This window comes from Talpa occidentalis, unplaced genomic scaffold, assembly GCF_014898055.3.
Source record: "Talpa occidentalis isolate TD23 unplaced genomic scaffold, MPIMG_talOcc4v2.1 talOcc4.5, whole genome shotgun sequence".
In the NCBI taxonomy this organism is placed as follows: Eukaryota; Metazoa; Chordata; class Mammalia; order Eulipotyphla; family Talpidae; genus Talpa; species Talpa occidentalis.
In genome coordinates this window covers 50071276-50090701 of record NW_023604861.1, presented here as the reverse complement: position 1 = coordinate 50090701, position 19426 = coordinate 50071276, and the positions used below count along the sequence as shown (strand labels likewise).

General features: G+C 37.8%; 1 protein-coding gene across 3 annotated transcripts in view; it reads right to left on the bottom strand.

Annotated features, from left to right (window-relative positions):
• The window catches only part of FRY (FRY microtubule binding protein), a 386045-nt gene that overhangs the window by 35647 nt on the left and 330972 nt on the right, over window positions 1-19426 (bottom strand). For all 3 annotated transcript variants that reach the window (XM_054701594.1, XM_054701593.1, XM_037527137.2), the window contains 7 exons: window positions 15769-15909; window positions 13025-13204; window positions 12366-12527; window positions 10427-10501; window positions 7560-7730; window positions 1782-1982; window positions 1012-1173 (listed from right to left, as the gene is read on the bottom strand). In XM_054701594.1, coding sequence (XP_054557569.1) covers window positions 1012-1173; window positions 1782-1982; window positions 7560-7730; window positions 10427-10501; window positions 12366-12527; window positions 13025-13204; window positions 15769-15909 — 1092 coding nt within the window. The remainder of the gene's footprint in view (window positions 1-1011; window positions 1174-1781; window positions 1983-7559; window positions 7731-10426; window positions 10502-12365; window positions 12528-13024; window positions 13205-15768; window positions 15910-19426) is intronic.

The following is a 19426-nucleotide window of genomic DNA, read 5'->3' as shown; positions in this document are numbered from 1 at the left end:
AAAACTTCATCCTAATAGCAGTAGTTATTTTGGTATTTCTAGTATAAGAAAATACAGTTCTATGTTGATAAGGATATATGTGAATAGTGTGGGAGTCAACAATTTTACGGATAGGCTCTATTATAAAAAATTTGAGAAATTAATGTTAAAAATATATACATTTTTAGATTTTTTTTTTTAAATAAGGAGATTGGATCCATTACTTTGTTCCTCAGAGGATCTGGCTAGGACCGTCTGTTTTGTGAATCTGGCATAATGCCATGATTGACATTGAAAATTCTGACAGAACGCCAAAATACGAGCATTGAATCAATGTACAAATTGTATAAATGGTTCCTACACAGGAAAAAATTTCCCCCAATAAGGCAGACACCCACATCTCACTTAGCATATTGTCTTTTGAAAGTCATGACAAAGAACAGAGTTTCCTAGTCACAGTGATCTCAGACATACCAACTTGTTTTCCCATTAATAAGCAGTGTTCATGGTATATGGAAAATACAAAATGTGTCATATTAAAAAGACCCCAAATCGACTCCTTTTTCAACCAAAAATAAGATGGCTGCTCAAGTTTGTGAGGGTAAAACAACAAAACACTCAAATCCAATTAACTATGGAAAAGTAGGAAAGAAAAAAGATAAACATAGTCCCTCTACTTAAAACCTTCTAAGAGTTCTCAGAAAACTGGAAGCATTTTTCCTTAAAAAATACAATTATAGGGCCTCCCCGGTGGCACAGTGGTTAAAGTGCTGGGCTGCGAAGCTGTATTCAGCCTCTGCAGCACTGGTTCGATCCCTGGCCGCTGGCGAGGGTCCCACATGGAGCGCAGACCTCTCCTCTTGCCCACTGCTCCCCTCAGCAGTGTACTTTGTCAGTCTTCCTGTTCTGCTCCCCACTCTGACTCTGGTGAATTCTCTCACCCTCCCTCATTTCTGACTGTACCCAGTGCTTGTATAAATAAATAAATAAATCTTTAAAAAAATACAATTATAATTGCCAAGGTTTCTTCACCTTTGAACCCTCAGAAATTTGAAGATTATTCATATCAGGCAAAGAAGCTTCAAAGCTAGCCATTCTGGCATTAAAGGAATGAGGGTCGGCAGGAGTCAGGTCGCAGGCTGTGGTGAGTGATTCCATGGGGTTAGTCTCCTCAGAAGGGGAGAGATTCATGATCTGTTGAGAAACCAGAGAGAATAAAACAGTATGAAGTCTCCATTCTCTAGGAGTTCTGGTTATTCTTTATTTAAGAGACCAAACATTTGTATTAGCTAGTTGTTGGTTGATAGGCATTAACTGTTTAACATACACATTTCAGAACTTAAATATAGCAGTTGGCAATCTGGCACTCCAAAACAGAGATACACATATTTATAGATAACTACATCAGAATGCCTGTCTGTCACATTTTCTAAAACTTCAGATGTTTGAGAATTTTTAAAAAAATTTTTTTTAATTTTAATTTTATATATATTGTATATAATTTTTCATTTTTGCACAATATATGCATTTTCAGGACGGAGAATTTTTGAAAAAGATGGCAGCATAATAAAAATTATTTAGGGGAAATCTAGGCCTTACAGATCTGATGGCTTTTGGGGCTTAGAATAAATACCCCAGCATTTGTTTCCACTTACATCTACAGATTAGAAACCAGTTAGAATCAGACCCACCTGAAATTTTAGAAAATGGCAGCTAAGGAACGTTTTTTTTCAGCTTAACAGGAAACTGTTTCAGTTAAAAAAAAGTCTCCCAATTTCTTTGGAGGAAAATGTTCTACTTACTAGGTCAGAGTGCTCCAGGATCTGGCTGGTGGTGAGGTCCTCCTCCTCAGAGGATTCATCGGAATCTTCATGGTTTATTTTATTTAGGCTGGGAGAGCTTCCTGAGAGTTGGCGCTCTTCCAGAAGCTGCATGTCACACTTGTCCAGGCTATCCAGAGAACGCCTGCGCACTCCCCAGTTGAAATTGTCCATACTCTCGCCCTGAAATCACACCATCACCTGGATTTTTATGCCCAAATCTTCCTGCACACATACCTTCACACATTCAGTTAGTCACAGCTTAGAAATAAATATTTTCATTTTAAATTCTCAAGTCCCTCATGAACCTTGGTACCAAACATCTTGTTTAACTCACATGAAAAGTAGTAAAATGCATACTGTTTTCACCTGAATGCATAGTTAAGAGAAATTAAACACTTTTCTGTGTGGCATGGTGGATCACGTTTAATTTTTCCCCCGAGTTGGTTTTGGTAAACGCTAAGTGCTTGTGTTTCGAAGTCTGTTAGGAAAGAGAATGTTGCTACTAAACAAGGTCAAAAGAGGCGTGGCACCCTGCTTGCTTAGCATTTTTTTCAGGAGAATAGTAGGAGCTATGCTTGTAGCACATTCCACACCCCTTGGCTGTAAGTTAAAGAGCATTAGGTTAACATTCCAGCCTGTTTCTGTCACAGCGGTTTTCACAGATAAAATGCAGAGTTAAAGAGTATCAGAGAGCAGCTGGGCAAAGTTTGACAGGTCATGCATACGCAGAGGCCTGGGCAGCACGGCTAAACTTGCACTTTCGGCTCATTTTTACATAATTGTCCCAACATGGAAAATAGTACTTCCCTGGCCCGGAAATGACTACTTGGTACCAGGTATGATTGGTGGCATGTATGTTTTGGTTTACTGAGAACTGGACTATGTGGTGGTATAACTGTGAATTTAGCTTTTAATTGTACTTGGGCTTTCTCTACAAGCCAGCAGATGTTAAATCAGTTTATCTGAATAACAATTTTTTTTCTAGAAACTAATTTGGATTTTATTTTTCTTTCTGTTAAGATGGGAATAAATGAAAAAGATTATTACCTAGTTCATGGATAAGTAAGTTTTAACCTAAACACATGGGTAATCTGAATAAAATCTAGCTCAGAATCTTTTTATTTACTATTCTTTTTGAAACACTGAATGACAGTTCACTGAAATATGAAATAAAATAGCTTTGTTTGATGAGAACTCAGTGAATAGTATAATACTATAATATGAGAGATGGAGATTACTATTAAAATTAGTGACCATTAAATTTATTAATTCCTTTGGTTTAAGAGTCTATTTTTTCTGGCTTCTAATGAAACAAAACTTGACATTCTCACATATCTCTTATATAGTAGATGCTTAGCTTTTCCAAAGTGTTTTGGCTATTCATGGGGGAAAGCGACAGGTACAAATCCTAAACACATTCTAGATATGATATAGAAATTGTTATCATTATTCATGCCCATTTATGATGTTTATGATTATTTTTAGGGCTGTTTGATCTTAAAGATAAAGCTAACTCAGAATATTACTTTCATACTTCATAATTGTATCTGTACCTTTTACCTCTATCAGCTGTGACAAGTGAGCACCAAATAATATTTTTTTTGTGTGTGGTGGAAAAAGCTGTTATGCTGGGATTTTATTTTATTTTAATTTTTAAAGATTTTATTCATTTATTCATACAAGCACCGGGTACAGCCAGAAGCGTGAGGGTGAGAGAATTCACCAGAGCCAGAGTGGGGAACAGAACAGGCAGACTGACGGGCGCAGCAGGAGAAGCCTGTCATGCCATGTGGGACCCTCGCTGGCGGCCAGGGATCAAACCGGCGCTGCAGAGGCTGCGGGCAGCTTTGCAGACCAACACTCAACCACTGCGCCACCAGGGGAGGCCCTATGCTGGGATTTTAAAATAGTTACTTCAGGGCCTCCCTGGTGGCGCAGGGGGTTAAGACGCAACCTATGAAGCTATCCGCAGCCTCTGCATCATGAGTTCGATCCCTGGTCAGGAAGGTGACCCACATGGCACAGCAGACCTCTCCTGACTCGCCTGCTGCTCCCCTCAGCAGTGTATTTCAGTCAATCTGCCTGTTCTGTTCCCCACTCTGTCTCTGATGAGTCCTCTCACTCCCCATACCTCTGGCCTGTACCCCAGCTCTTGTCTCTGATGAGTCCTCTCACTCCCCATACCTCTGGCCTGTACCCCAGCTCTTGTATGCATAAATAAATAAATCTTTAAAAAAAAAGTTCAGCGAAAAAATGAAAAAAAAAAAAAGTGGAAAAGACTTTTGGGAAAAATAAAATGTGTAAAGAAAAATGATAGAGAAAAATGCAGATACCACACAGAGAAAATTGAAGAATGTAAAAATTACTGAAATTTACAAATACAAATATAAAACACAAATTCAAAAAACTTAATCTCTTGCACAAAATCAATGAATGGGTTGAATGAACTCTCTTAGGTAACACTTCTAGAAGTTTCTCAAGCTGAACCCGAGACATAACCACAAGCTTGCAAAGAAAGACAGATGTCTAGAGTCAGAGAATGCCCTACAGGGCACAGGTAGCTGTTACTGCTGATTTGATTGCACCTCTAGAGAAGACCTGAATCAATCAGATATGAGGAGTGGGAGTCAGGGAACCTATATTTGCAGGAATAATATCTGGATGTGTTGCTAGAGGATGCAATAGTTCCACTAGAGGCAAGTGTGTTAAAATGGTTTCCCTGATGATGGATGAGGATTTAAGATGGAACAGTACTGTCATTTGGACGAAGTTAAAGTCCATAGCAATTAAAAGTCCACCAGGCCTTCTCAGCATGGCGCAGAATACCCCTAGAGGGAGAGCGACCTTCAATTTTTCCCATAGCCAATGTCAAATTTGCATCTTATGTTATATGCATTCAAGGTCAAAAGTTAAAATAATGTTTTACTGATAATATCAGATTTTTTTATGTGTGAGAAAATTTAGGAGATGGTTAATTATGAATAATTTGTGTCAGTTATCAAATTATATAAAGGATTTATATTAAGATGAGAAAGTACTAATGATTGAACATTCATGAAATGTTAGAAATAATTTTCTGTAAAATAATTTTTTTCATACTGGGACTCTGTGAACTTGGGTGTACTGTGATCAAAATATGTTTTACGTAGAGTAAGTCTGTTAAGACATAGGTGTAGGGTGATCATAGATCAGTTTGCCCAGGATGATCCTGGTTCATTCATGGCTGTTGTCTGAGTGTAATTATTATTAACACACCCTTTTACTTGCAAAAGGGTCCTCACTTGGATTAAAATTTTAATCTCCATACAAAGATAGCTCCTACTTCCTGGAAAATTAAAGGATTCGATGGGAAGTATAGATGGCATATTGTTAGATGCAGCTTGGTGATTTCACCTTTAATGAAAGAATTTAAGAACAAAACCCATCCAGTTGTACAACTGCCTAAGCAGACATTTTAGTATTTTCATGGATCATACTGGAAAACTCACTTTCTCTCAAGAAATATAATCATGCAAGTTCAAGAATTAGGTGTATAAAGGCTTAAAAAAAAAAACCTTGTATTTATACTTTAGAAAGTATTTCCATACTAGAATAGCCAAGAAAAATACATCTTAAGTCACACACACACCTCTATGTAAATATACACACAAATAGGCATACCTATGCTAGAAGGGAAGAAAAAGCAATTACGTTGTTATCTGCAAAGATGCAAATCTGCTAGCATATCTGAATTAAAAATAGCATAATCTTACCTGAAGTTCCTGGGTAGCAGGTTGAATGGACAGAAAAACAAATAAAAGTTCTATTTAAAATGATTATATTAAAGACACTAAGCTCATTTGTCTTTAGTTTTAACATAACACCAACTAACAGTGCTAACAAAATATACTTCTATAGATGTATTTTTCAAAAAAAAAGTAAAGATACACAGGCCCCAAAGAGAAATGTCTGTATCAACACCAGAAATTCCAAAGCTCTTAGTGGTGGATAATATAGCCATAGTGAATATGATTTCTGAAATAGCTTTCTACCTCAGTGACAACTTTGGTGTCCTCAACACTTTTTATTTTGGAATGCCTAAGTATTTACTTGTGAGGAAATTCTTTAATGTCACGGGGAAATGAATGAAGGTCATCGCTGGAAAACAAAAAGATGGGAATCACCTGATTCTGCTCAAAATAAGAAGTCTCATCATGGCCTATCTGCTGCTTAGGTTATTTTATAGCCAACACATGACACCTTTTAATATTCTGAAAAGTTCCCGGGAAAACCCTTGCTGATAATAGTCACTACATCCTCAGACTATTTAATGAAAAAGAATAGACACGATTAGGTTGGTTGCCCAGATCTGGGAGTAAATCTTTTGTCAGTCCATAATAGCTGGACTCAGAGGTATTTTGAAAGTATTTAAAACAACTGTATTTTGTTTTAGACTTAAAAAAATCTTCACTGCATTTAGGGAATGATCTCTCTATTACGAATTATGATTAACAGGAAACGACAACACTTTTTACTGGTTCTAGAACAACTCAAGGTGAAGCTGACATGTATAGGATGGCTTTTGGTCAGTGCCCTTACACTTCTTAAAGAGTCTGCCCTCTACCCCTGTTTTCCAGGGGAAGTTTGGTAAAGAAAACAATCTTCATTCTGTGGATATGAATATTCTCTGCTGGTGCAGACATCTAGAATTCTCAGTGGGCCAGGGAAGATAAAGTGGAGAGCTCCTTGGTCTCAGTTTAGCAGAAGCAGATGGGTCAGCAGCCACATCCTTCTAGGGAAGCTATGCAAGTACTTGAAGCATCATTTCTCAAAAAGTTTACAGTCAATTTAGGAAGTGCCTACCCACCACAGAATATACTATGCTTTGAATTTGGGCTTCCATTTTAATTGGAAGACTAGCAGAAAGTCCTTTGTATACTTATTTAAATGTGGGCTAAGTCTGTTGAGCAACACCACGCGCCTGGCTTGATACCAGCTATTTTTATATGCTAATCTCCCTTCAGTGATTTAGTTTTCATCCCATAAGGCAAAAAACTACCTGGAACATTCCCCTAAGCTATTGAAATAAGAGTAGCAGAGATGCTCTTTCTTTCACTCCTAGTTTTCCAAAAACATGATTCATGCTTGAAAGCATCTTATTACTATGATTATCATTCAAAATAAGTGAATATACATTTGCCAGCCGAGACTTGAATTCTGCTGCTCCAGGTGCTGGCACACTAGCTATTACCTAAAACTGAGGCAAGAGCTCTGTGCATCCTGTGTCTAGTTTCAAGTTCTAACAATTTCATCAAACACAGCTTGAAGATGCTGAAGCCCTCGGGCTGCCAACTCATGTTGTGGCAGGCAAACTTTGAAGTAATTGAATTAGAGCAATTTCACCTTTAAAATAGTTAAATGCTTAGCATATCTTGCCAGGTACTCGTGAACAGACTCACAACTTCAATGTTTTTGTGAATTTTTTTTTAGTTCAGCTTTGGACTATACACACACACACACAGTCTTTGTGTGGTCATTAAAAGTTAGCTCTTTGCCATTTAAAAATAACTTGGCAGCTTTTGCTGTGGGCTTAGACAGGAAGGGTGTGGTAACTTTTGCCAAAGTTAAGCTGCTGTACTTTGAATAAGTTGATTCAAAATAAAGTATATAGCTTTCCAATTAAAGACTGTTGTAAGAACTCTTTTAGCAGGTAAAAAGAAACTTTTGTTAGTCAAGGAAAAGATTGAGTGAATTATTTTTACAGAGAATACACTGTACCTCTCCATCTTCCAGTTCCACATCTAGGAAATCGAAGTCTCTAAAGACTCGAAACTGCTGCTCACTGTTTGTGTCATCCATGTTCTCCTGTTCTCGGGCGCCGTCCTCAGAAGACACTAAGCTTGTCTGGTGCTCAAGCAGATCCAAATCCCCACAGGATGAAAAAATCACCTACAAATCAGAGAGTCCTCTCCTGAGAAAACAGTCCTCCCTTTGGTTGTGTGTGCTAAGAAAACTAATTGGCTCTTTATAGCACTGTATTTCCAGTACACACCTAATTCCTTAAGTGGGTATTTTTAGAATGTTCTTTCATTATTTATGTTGGACAGGTGCCTTCTGATTAAACTCATGGCAGAGATGCAAGTCCATGCTCTGGGGAAATGTCCAGAAGTTAAATTGCTGTTTCTTAATGAAGACTGAATTCTATTTGAGTGTGTGTGCATATGTGTGTGTGTGTGTGTGTGTATGTGTGTAAGAAAAACTGTGCATGTGTTTCATAAACTAGAGCAGCCAAGAAATTTCCCACTGTTTCTGAACTGACTGAGGTTCAAAATTGTTCACATTCACATACACACACACATCAAATACATATTATCACAGAATAATTTAAGGACTACTGATACCAATCAGCTGTGAGAGCAAAGGATTTAACCCTTTAAGAGTTAAACCAGCAATTGGTAAGGAATAAGAAACAATAATCAAAATGTACAATATGTGTTCATTTTTAGTTACAGATATGTAAATGAGCATCCCTTCTCATAATTTATACTTAAATTTCTATCCTGTTGTTTTAAACCAAACCCAACTAAACCAAACCTTTTTCCTGTTAAAATCTTCAGTATTAAAATTGTGTCTTTATGTTTAGGTTCTTTTCATGGGGGCATTTTAATAGACCTTTGTAGAAATAATAACTGCAAATGAACCTAAATATTTAGCCTCTCCTGAAGAGACTAATATGAAAGTGAACAATATAATTTGTGAACAAATTTGTGAACAAAATTCTTTACACAACCATTATAACATCTTACCCTTCCTTGACAAATGAAAAAATGATTTATAAGAATTTAAATATAACAATTGTCTCTCAAAAGTGAAAAGAGGGAGGGAGAGCGGTCAAAACAGGGGAGGAAGAGCAAAAGGGAATGTGGTGATGGATCACAGGTGCTGTGGTGGTGTGACAACTATGGGGACTACACCTGAGGGGAGAAACCAATTACTGTACAAAAATGAACAATGATGTAAGAAAAAAATTGTGTCATATTGTTCATCGTGGGGAAAAAAGGGTAAAAAGAGCAACTGGGTTGTAAATAGATATTTTTCCTCCCAGTGTTTGAAAATAGCCATATGCTTTGTACTATATTCTCACAAAACAAAACACGATGCAAGTTTGTACAGAATGTGCAAATGGCTATCTGAGGTAAATGGCATTGAGGGCCCATCTGCTAGTGAGAGAAGAGAATGGAATTCTGACTTCCTTGGTTGAAGGTTCCTTTTCCCACGTGATGTTGTTTTTCTTATTTGTTTTTGTAAAGTTCTCCAGGGAAACATTTCCAGCTAGAGTGGCCTCAGACTATCAGCCATAATGGCAGTCAGGATGGTCCTTGGTGACGGTGCTTCAACGCGGAGGCTGTGAGCTCCTGTTCTCTCTCTGGGGGCTGGAGGTGCCCTCTACCCCTGAGGCAGCCACCTTGTCCCCTCCATCCTAAATGATGTCACAGGAACAGCAACAAATATGCTGATCAATAACACTAAAAAGGTGAGTTCAGAGGAGGCCATACTTAGCTGATGGCTGGCTGGGATGCTTGCCCAGATAAGAAATATCAATTTGCACTTTACCAAGTATTTATAAACCTCTAATATTTCACCTGCTCATGTACTACATTAGTGAATACAATATGGGATTTAAAAAATAGCTCCACAGAGAAATTGTTTGCTAATTCTTAATTAGGGATTTTTTTTTTAAGTTTGCTATTTCTGTTTTGGTTATTAATAAAGATGTTGTGAAAAAGATGATATAAAATTATCTGGTCAAACCAAACCCTAAGCTTTAGCTACTCACACACAATTTGAATTTTCCAAATTTTATAAATGCTTCAAAAGTTAACTTCTAGTACTTCTACCATTCTTTCATTTCAAAGTCCAAAGGCAAATTTTTCTTTTTTACTATAAAACAGTAGAAGGATTTTATAGTAAAAAACATGCTATTATTTTCATTCTTATTGTGTATTGTAAAATAATGATATCATAGGAAGAGGTGTGTGTACAAAGGTGAAATTATACCCCAAAGGAATGTATATCATATATTGGGGTACAGGAGATAGTCACATATATTTTAAGGGAGTGTGGGCATATTTGTTAAAAAATGCAAGAAATTAAAAAAGGAAAATAACAGTTTATTTACAGAGAAACTGGAGCAGGTAACCAAAAAAACTTTCCTTTTTTTCTGGTGGCTCAGGCGGTTGAGCGCTGCACTGTGAAGCTGTCCGCAGCCTCTGCAGCACTAGTTTGATCCTGGCCAGCTGGCGAGGGTCCCACATGGTGCAGCAGACCTCTCCTGTCTCGCCTGCTGCTTCCCTCAGCAGTGTATTTTGTCAGTCTGCCTGTTCTGTTCCCCGCTCTGTCTCTGGTGAATCCTCTCACCCTCCCGCGGATCTGGCCTATACACTGGATCTTGTATAAATAAATAATAAAACTTAAAAAAAGAATCATAAAGAAATAATCCAGAGGTTTGATCCAGGTGGCAGATACCACACTTGTAACTCAGTTGAATCTTCTACACTATATAGCGAAAGGTAAACATGGGACAAAGGTAAAAGAGACAGGATACCAAAGTAAAAATAATACGTGATAGATATATTGTAACTCACTGATGGATTTTTGCTTAGTCCTACTTCTTGGCCACACAGGGAAAGGACATGCACCAACTTCTCCTTTGTTCTCTTCTAGAAAAGAAAAACACACATAGGTTTTAATCATGGGATTCTGTGATCAAATATCCTTTAATTCTGCAGCCACTAGCCCACAGAGCCATCACTCTTGAAATGTGGCCAGTGAGAACTGAGATAACCAAACATACAACAACTTAGTATGATAAGAAAAATACATTATTAAAGTTAATTTTACCTGTTTCTTTTTACATTTTTCAATAGTAACTATTAGAAAATTTAAAATGACGCTTGTGTTATGTCACTACTAGACAGTACTGATAAGTTTTCCCTAGTGACTGGGGAATCAATCCCAGGTTTCAGCAAATATTCATTACTCTCCTTGATAATCTTTTCTTGTGTGCTATACTTCAGCACTAGCAAGGCTTTTCTTCCACCTGAATTAATTGATTCTACTACATTACAACACAAACTTGTTTTCCTCAAAATAGAGAATAACTTTACATTCTGAAAAATTAAACATTTCAATTATTTGTAAGCCCTATTAAGTCTTTTTCAAAATATGGTTTCTAAAGTTAACCACATTCAACTTTTTGTTTTTCTTCATGAACCTTCTTTTTAGCCCATACACATGGAGCCATGACATAGATAAACCGGGCTCAGAATGACTGGTGAGTTGAGAATGAAAAGGAGTAACCAGACCTAAAACATGTTAATGTACCTTAGAATCACTCTTAAAGCAATCTTCCTAATCCTCTTTCAAATTATTTCCCCCTTTAATCTGATTTAAGTTTATGTGGAGACTGCCAGGAGGTCATTATCACTCACAGATTGTCCTTCTTAATGGAACTTGGTTCACTTCAGCCTCTTCCTAAATTATAGAAGGGACAGTCAATACAGTGTCATTTTCAAGGCAATTTCCCTAAGTTTTAGTGGTCACTTTACAGTTCTGGAAGGGGAATCAATAGAGAGGCATTTGGAATTGGGTTGTATATTTTTCTTCTCTTTTCCAAATCTCTTATTCAGCAACACAATGGGCATTCACTGAAACAGACTGTGTTCTGCAGACACTGTGTACCTTTCATTTCCCTGACCTTTGAGAGAGAAGGTGAGCCCAGCTGTGCATGCAAACCAAGTGTTTTCCCTGCTCAGCACCCACTTTGCCTGTTCCAGTAACTCAGTCCCTATTTCTTTCTCGGGAAGGGTTCCTCTCCTATTAAGTGCAGAGAGAGAGAGAGTGAGGAAGAGAACCCAGGTCCTGAATTTGACATTACAGTCTAGTTGTGCTTACCTTTAATAACAATGAGTTAATAAATTCCTTTTTCACTTAAGGTAATTATTCACTTGGCTTCTGTCATATGCCACCAAATAATACAGTCCTGAATAACGCAGTTTTACTTGACAGTCCAATGGCTATCACACATATACTGAATACAGTCTTAAGTTGTGAAAATTAAACTAGAGAGAGATTTCTAGCCCACTGTGCTCTGTATGGCTCAGAATGTGCATGGAGACTGGAGTGCATGCTCAGAGGGCAGCAGCCAGAACTGTCCTGGCTGTGCAGCCCCATCATCCGGAATTGGCTGGGAGAACTAGGATCTAATATTTTGGAGCAAAGAGGACTCATTGGGTGAGTGGCAGAGGGGGTAGGGTTTCTTTAAACATTGGAAAGACTACCATATGAACAAGACATCAGCTTTCTTTTTCTAAACCTTAAGAGAACTGGGACCAGTGGGTCAAAGAAAGAGTCTGACTTCGACTCAATGTAAAGAGCTGTCAAAGGTAAAATGGGTTGCCTTGGACCTGAAGTGTGGAGGCCTAGATGGCAATGTTGGGAGGAGGAACTCCCTATCACATGGGCAGTTGGGCTCAAAAGATCCCCTAGGCTCCCTTACAATCTTGGGAGTCCATGATTCTATACCTGAGAATACTGGGGCCTCTTCCAGCTTACAGGAACAAGGACATTGGAGTTGGAGCCTGACGAGGTGGAAGACGTACTCCGGGTTACCGCCATGGCCCTAGGCTTCCCGTCACGCCCAGAGGAGTTCTGCAGTTCATCATATCGCCTCCCGATGATTGGTGTCTTTAAAAAAGAGAATGGAAATTATAGGGACTGCTCATTAATAGTTCTGAAAGGTTGTAGATGTAAAGACAGTACATGGCAGTTGTCAGATCAATAATAAGTGAAGGTCATTGCTTAATGTTAAAGATCAAGCCGTTTTAAATTTATCTTTTTAAAAATTCATTTTTAGGGCCTCCCCTGGTGGCGCAGCAGTTGAGCGCTGTGTTGCAAGGCTGCCTGCAGCCTCTGCAGTGCCAGTTCGATCCCCAGCCACTGGCGAGGGTCCCACAAAAAAAAAAAAAATCATTTTTATGTAACCGAGGCTATTTCTATTTTAAAAGCTGCCAGTAGAGAGTCCCAGTGAATCTGACACTCAATGTGTTCTTAAAAACAGAACCTAATTTAGACCTTAGAAGTCTCCATTTGAAGTAAACATAAGTTTCCCTTTCTCCAGGCAATTACTTTTGACCTTTGCCAATATATATTCATGCTAAAGTTTACAGAAATAGTTTACATACCTCTGAAATGTCAAAGTGAAAGTCCAGGGTTTTTCCAGGTAATTCCTTAGAAGCACTAGTCCATACACGATGTATTTCTATTTTTGAGAGGTCACTCTGCTGGTAGGAAGGCAAAACTAGGCTGGCAGATCGAGAAACTACCAGCTTCAGTATATTCAAAGCTTCTCTCCAGTGAACACTCTGAAGGAAACAAAACAATTAGTGTTTAAAAATTTCATTTTTTGCGCTGTGGCAAGTTTATACCGAGGTGGCTACAGCCGATTTGCCCCCTACTGAAGTGACGTGAGACCCTGCAAATGGGACAGCCCCCCAGTTCATGAGGCCTGGCTATTGCAATATTTACTAGTAGAAGAACTGTATAGCAATGAGGAAAAACAGACAAACAAAAAACACAAAAAAAAGAAAGAATACTTTTTTATACCTCAAAAAAAAAAATTTCATTTTTTGAAGCTAATAAAACGGTAGCTACTGAAATGTATTGTGACCAGTTAGGATTCACTGATCTAAAACAATGCATGAAATTCCACAAGAGAAAGACAAATGACATGAAAAGACAATTTATATATAACATGAACTACATTTAGGAAACAAGCACACAAAAGAGACCAATTTTGTCTATATTCAAAGAAATGAAAGTCAAAAATAACAAGGTACCATTTTTGCTAATGAGGTATCTCCTTAATTTGGAAAAAAACAAAGCAAACCAACGAAACAATCCCCAAAGCATTTTTGTACTACTGACCATTCACTCTTTTTTTTTTTTTTAATAGAGGCATGTTTTATTTATTTATTTATTTATTTATTTATTTTTTATTTGTTTGTTTGTTTGTTTTTGTTTATACATGCACTGGGTACAGTCAGAAGCGTGGGAGGGTGAGAGAATTCACCAGAGCCAGAGTGGGGAGCAGAGCAGGCAGAAGGACTGAAGTACACTGCTGAGGGGAGCAGCGGGCGGCAGGAGAGGTCTGCGCACCATGTGGGACCCTCCTCCGGTGGCCGAGGAGCAGCCTGGGATCGAACTGGCGCCGCAGAGGCTGCGGGCAGCTTCGCAACCCAGCGCTCAACCGCTGCGCCACCGGGGAGGCCTTGACCATTCACTCTTTCTCAAAATTCTCCCTGCCTCCAGTTTCCAGAGTTCCTTGGCCCTTTCCTACTACTCTGGTTCTCTCTGCCCCATTTGCTTTCTGAGTCCCTAATCTCGGCTTTCAGCCCTCTTCTCCCCTTGCTCAGTATCTCCCCTGTGTTCTAACCCAGAAATCTGGGAGCCATTCTTAACTCCTCTCTTATATCCTTGGCTCCATTCCTGCTGTACTAGCTCAGCTGAATCTTTTCTGGCCTCTGTTAGTACTATTCCAGTGGTTTGTAACTGGCCTTCCTGCTTGCAGCCTCTACTTAAGACTATCACATCCATTACAGTTACAGGGTATCTTTCTAGAACTCTTCAGATCATGCCACTTTCCTGCCTAAATTCCTCCAGGAGCTCCCTCTGGTGGACAGGGTGGGGTCCACACAAGCATGGCTTACGGGGTGAGTGTGAGTGCGTGTGTGTGTGTGTGTGCCTACTCTTACAGCTCCCAAAGTCAGGCAAGGTCTCATAGCTTCTTAGGTCATGCTATTCCCACATTCTGGAATGCCCTCCTGTTCTAATCAGATTATCAACACCTACTGCTTCTGTAAGACTCAATTTATTTTACCATATTTGATTCTTGGCAATTCCTAGGCAGACTGAGGTGTTTCTCTCACAAAAATATTGAACATAGACAAGCAAGTTTGATAAAAGTTTTTATTATTAAATGCTTAGGCTTTGGAATAAAATCATAAACTATAACACATTTCCTTTGCTGTTAAATCCTGCACATGGGAGGTCACAGTTTGAATTTGAAATCAGCTACCACTCAAGATAAGATATTGAGGGGCAGAGATGGCCCATGGGCAGCCTAATGAGCCAGTGGAATGGGCGCATTAATAGAAAGCTGTGACCTGACCCTCTGTCTCCTGTGAGTGTTGCCCATTGAGAAGGTGTTCCCGAATGCCTAATATGTGGCACAACTGTTATTGGAGCAATGTCACTTAAAAAAGAAAAAAAAATAGTTTGGAGATCATTTTTAGCATTAACTAATTTTTGCAAGTGTTGTGATTTGATGAAGTGAGGATGGAAAAAAATGTTTAAAATTTACATTGCATGGCTTTGTCAATATTTTAACCAGAGAAAACTTAGCATTTACCCTTAAAAACTACAACTTACCAAGTATATTCCCATGTTTATTTGTTAGAGTATTTTCATGTACATATGTTCAAGTTTCTTAACTAAGTTACCTTAACCCTACAGTGATGATTTTAATCTCAGAATTAACCCTTTACATAGTTAAAACATGGCCTAAAATCTGACACATTTGAGTTCCTTTGCCTGTCTACTTCTCTGAAATAGGATACTCTAAATAAGACCTGTCCCTATCCTTCCAGCCAAGTGTGTGCTTTTAATATCCCACTTGAAGCCCCAAGAGGTAGAAATGTGTCCTCAGAAGACTTAGGAACACACCAGAGCCTGGACCTACCTTCCCCTTCACTGTGCCATGCAGGGAGTGGTCAACCTCTGTGTGGCTGTTCTCCATGTGTTATGCATGTGTGGCCTGGTAGTCCTCAAAATTTGAAGCTAAGTACAAACTGCCTGCAAAGTCTCAATCTTTCTGGAATGACTCTTTGGCAACATCCTGGTTCATAAGTGAAGTTGTTCAAATACTCACTTGCACATATTTTTCAATGGTCTTGAGGACTTCCACATTAAATTGCTTGACAGGAATGACTGAAAGGTCCATGTAGCTGAGCAGACTATAGATCACCTGGAGGAGGGGCTGCTGCATACTGGGGAGGCCCTTCTCCAGCAACTGTGGGGGCAATAACAGCATGAGTCAGATGGACACCTGGTTTTCACATAGAAGAACTCATATATCCCCAAACCTTTTTGCATGCACATTTCCTTAGGAGAGAAAAGAAAAATCTTAATTTCTGAAGAAATGAAGATATTATCAAAGGTAATGTACATAGGTCTGAATATAGAAATGTAACATTCACACAATGAAATACAACAAAAGAAACTTCAAAGGAAAGCACCAATGCATTTATTTTAAAAATAAAATATAGATTAAAGAGTAGCTTATTATTTATCAAGTTGGCAAAGATCAGAAACTTGTAATAAGGAATAAGGAAGGTAATCCTACACATCAGTGGAATGTAGATTGGATAATTTGGCAACTGCTATCAAGAGTACTAAAATGGTTCACATCAGAGAAGTGCAATGGTAATTACACTTGGAGTAACTTCTAAAACTAGAGATAAACACTAAAATTTATGTAAGAGATCTCACCATGGCATTATTTAGCATTGCACACACACATACACATACACACACACACATACACATACACACACACACACATTCCAAGTAAGCAATTTAAATGTTGATAAATAGGAAATTTGGTACATAAAGCACAGTAAATTTTATGATATATCATGTAGTTAATAGAATGATGATTTTAGAGGTAGTAAAAGGATATAAGATCATATTAAGTGAAAGAGGAAGGCACACAATTTTGATATAATAGATGCCAACATTAATGTGAATGGATATGTAATATAGAAATAACATTGTAAAGAAATCCAACAAAATGCTAATGGTCTTTCTTTTCCATATAAAATAATTCTTGGGATGATTTCTATTTTTTCTTTTATTATAGCTAAAAAATAAAATTTTATTCAAAAACCTTTAAAACATCAGTACAGAGACATATGCCTTAGTTCAGAGATTTTGCACACTTCATTTTTTTTTTAAAGATTTATTTATTCATGCATACAAGAACCAGGGTACAGACCAGATGCATGGGAGGGTGAGAGTATTCAACCGAGACAGAGCCGGGAACAGAACAGGCAGATTAACTGAAACACACTGCTGAGGGGAGCAGCGGGCGAGACAGGAGAGATCTGTTGCACCATGTGAGATTCTCACTGGCTGGCTGGGATGGAACCAGCGCTGCAGAGGCTGCAGACAGCTTCACAGCACTGTGCTCAACGGCCTGTGCCACCAGAGGAGGCCCATTTTTGGTTTTTATTTTAAGAAGTTCTATTTATTGTTAAAGTCACCCCTCTCTTCCTACATGATACATACAGCAAACATTGATTTACAGCTGGTCCTTTGTAGGGACTTCCTGGTTAATCCCATCAACTTAAAAATATATAGCTATACAGTCATGCATCTCTGAAATGATGATGGGGATATGCTGTGAGAAATGTGTCATTAGCCAACTCCATTGTTTTTTCTTATTCAACTATTATTATGTTACAGTTATGTATTGTCTTATTTACTTATTATGCTTATTGAGGTGACACTGTCTAGTTTCTATGGAAAATAGTATGAAAGTTTCTCCAAAAATTAAAAATAGATCTACTACTCTTTGCTGTTCAAAATAAGAACTAGTAGAAATGATTCAAGTAAATTCAAGTGAATATGAAAATTGCACATCAAAAGTGACCAAAAGAAATAACTGAATGGTTAACACATGAGGAAAAAACAATTATGCAAATCAATTATGTGGAAAAACAAACATCTTTACTAGAAGGGAAATACATAAAAGGGATAATTGCAAAGTATCAATAAAAAATGAAACTGAAAAATGGATAAAATTTGGTGGCATTATGGGAAAACATGAATATTTACACACTGTAGTATTATAAATTGGGCAAGTCTTTGTGAAGAACAATTTCTCCAGTGTGTAGAAGAAGTAAATAATTTATTCACTGATCTATGTCCCTTACCCGTTAGTTACTTTGTAAAGTGCCACCAAGTGAAATGAACCAAATAGAATCTGATAAAATGTCTATATAAAGGATAGTTTGCAACAGAAATTAAGCAATAAAGGGGATATGGTTATGAAAATTGTGTTCCATCAACCTGAAAAAATTCCAGCTATTCACAATGTCACTATATAAACTATGCCAACACATGGAAATTAATATTAAGTGAACAGAGCAGGTTCAGGGGAAATGGCTGACAATAACTACCTAAAATTATGCGTGTGCATGCAAACACTTGAAAGAACACATGAGTAGCTGAAATAGTACTTGTTATATATTTATGGTGGAGTGTTAAGTTTATAATAATGTTTTAGGTGACAATTTGTGATAAGTTCTGAACAGAACAGATTGGGTAATTCATTAAAATTTTTATTACCTATATATATGAAATACAAATTGATGACCTTAAAGTGGATAATTCAATGGTATTAAGTACATTCCCATGGCTGTACAACCAAAACTACTATTTATTTCCAGACTAGTTTTCATACTAAACTGAAGCGCTCCATTACCTCCTATGCCCAGCCCTGGTAACCATTATTCTACTTTCTGTCCATAAATTTCCTCTCTATGTAGCTCATATTAGTGGAATCATACAGCATGTGTCTAGCTTCTTTCACTCGCTCCAGTGTTTTCAAGTCTCTTCCATGTTGTAGCATATGTCAGTACCTCATTCTTTTTTAAGTCTCAATACATTCTCTTATATGTATCGTTTATATGTATCCATATGCATCCATTTGTAGTTTTGAAATTTTATACCCAGGATTCCAAATATGGTTTCCTTCATTGCTCTTTCATACTTCACCTTGCTTTCAAACAGGAATCACCTGCCTTCTTAAATGGGGTGTTTGCATTCATTATCCTGTACTGTGTGCTCAGGTATGTGTGCGCTTGCTTAGTTACTTGCATTGTGGGGACAGATGTGACCAAAGAGATAATCAAAAGCAATCAGATCACTTATAAGGAATTCTTTAAAATGCCAGGGATGAAGGTTGTAGAGCAAATGAATTCTGGGCTGTTGACAGTCTGCACCATCTTTTGCTGATCTGTATTGCAAATCAAAATCCTTCAAGACCTCGATAAATGTGGATTAATGGGATAGCTACCCTTGGCTGATTCTTTAATCCATCTGCACCCTGAATTGGTGACACAACTAAAAGAAAAATTAGAATGACTATCCTCATCATTTCTGAAAAGGCTGCAGGAAGAGGTATTAGTGTATATCCTGGAAGGTAAAGCATTACTGAAAATGCTAAAACTAGCTAGCTGTTATTAATCACTTGGCTCAAAGATCTTACAACCTTGTGGACTAAGTCTGCTGAGACTGGACGTGTTAACTGAAATATATCACTTGTCCATAGATTGTGCATTTCTATGTACACACAAGTCAGAGTAGGAGTTTGTAGTGAAAATTAGAAACACATTTGTATGAAGAAAAAAATCCTTTCCAGTTTTTATTTTAAAAAGACAAACATAAAAGCTGAAAATATAAACTTTACTTCAAAATGTAGGCTTTGTTTACCAGTTCAGAGCAAAAGACCATTAAACACATCA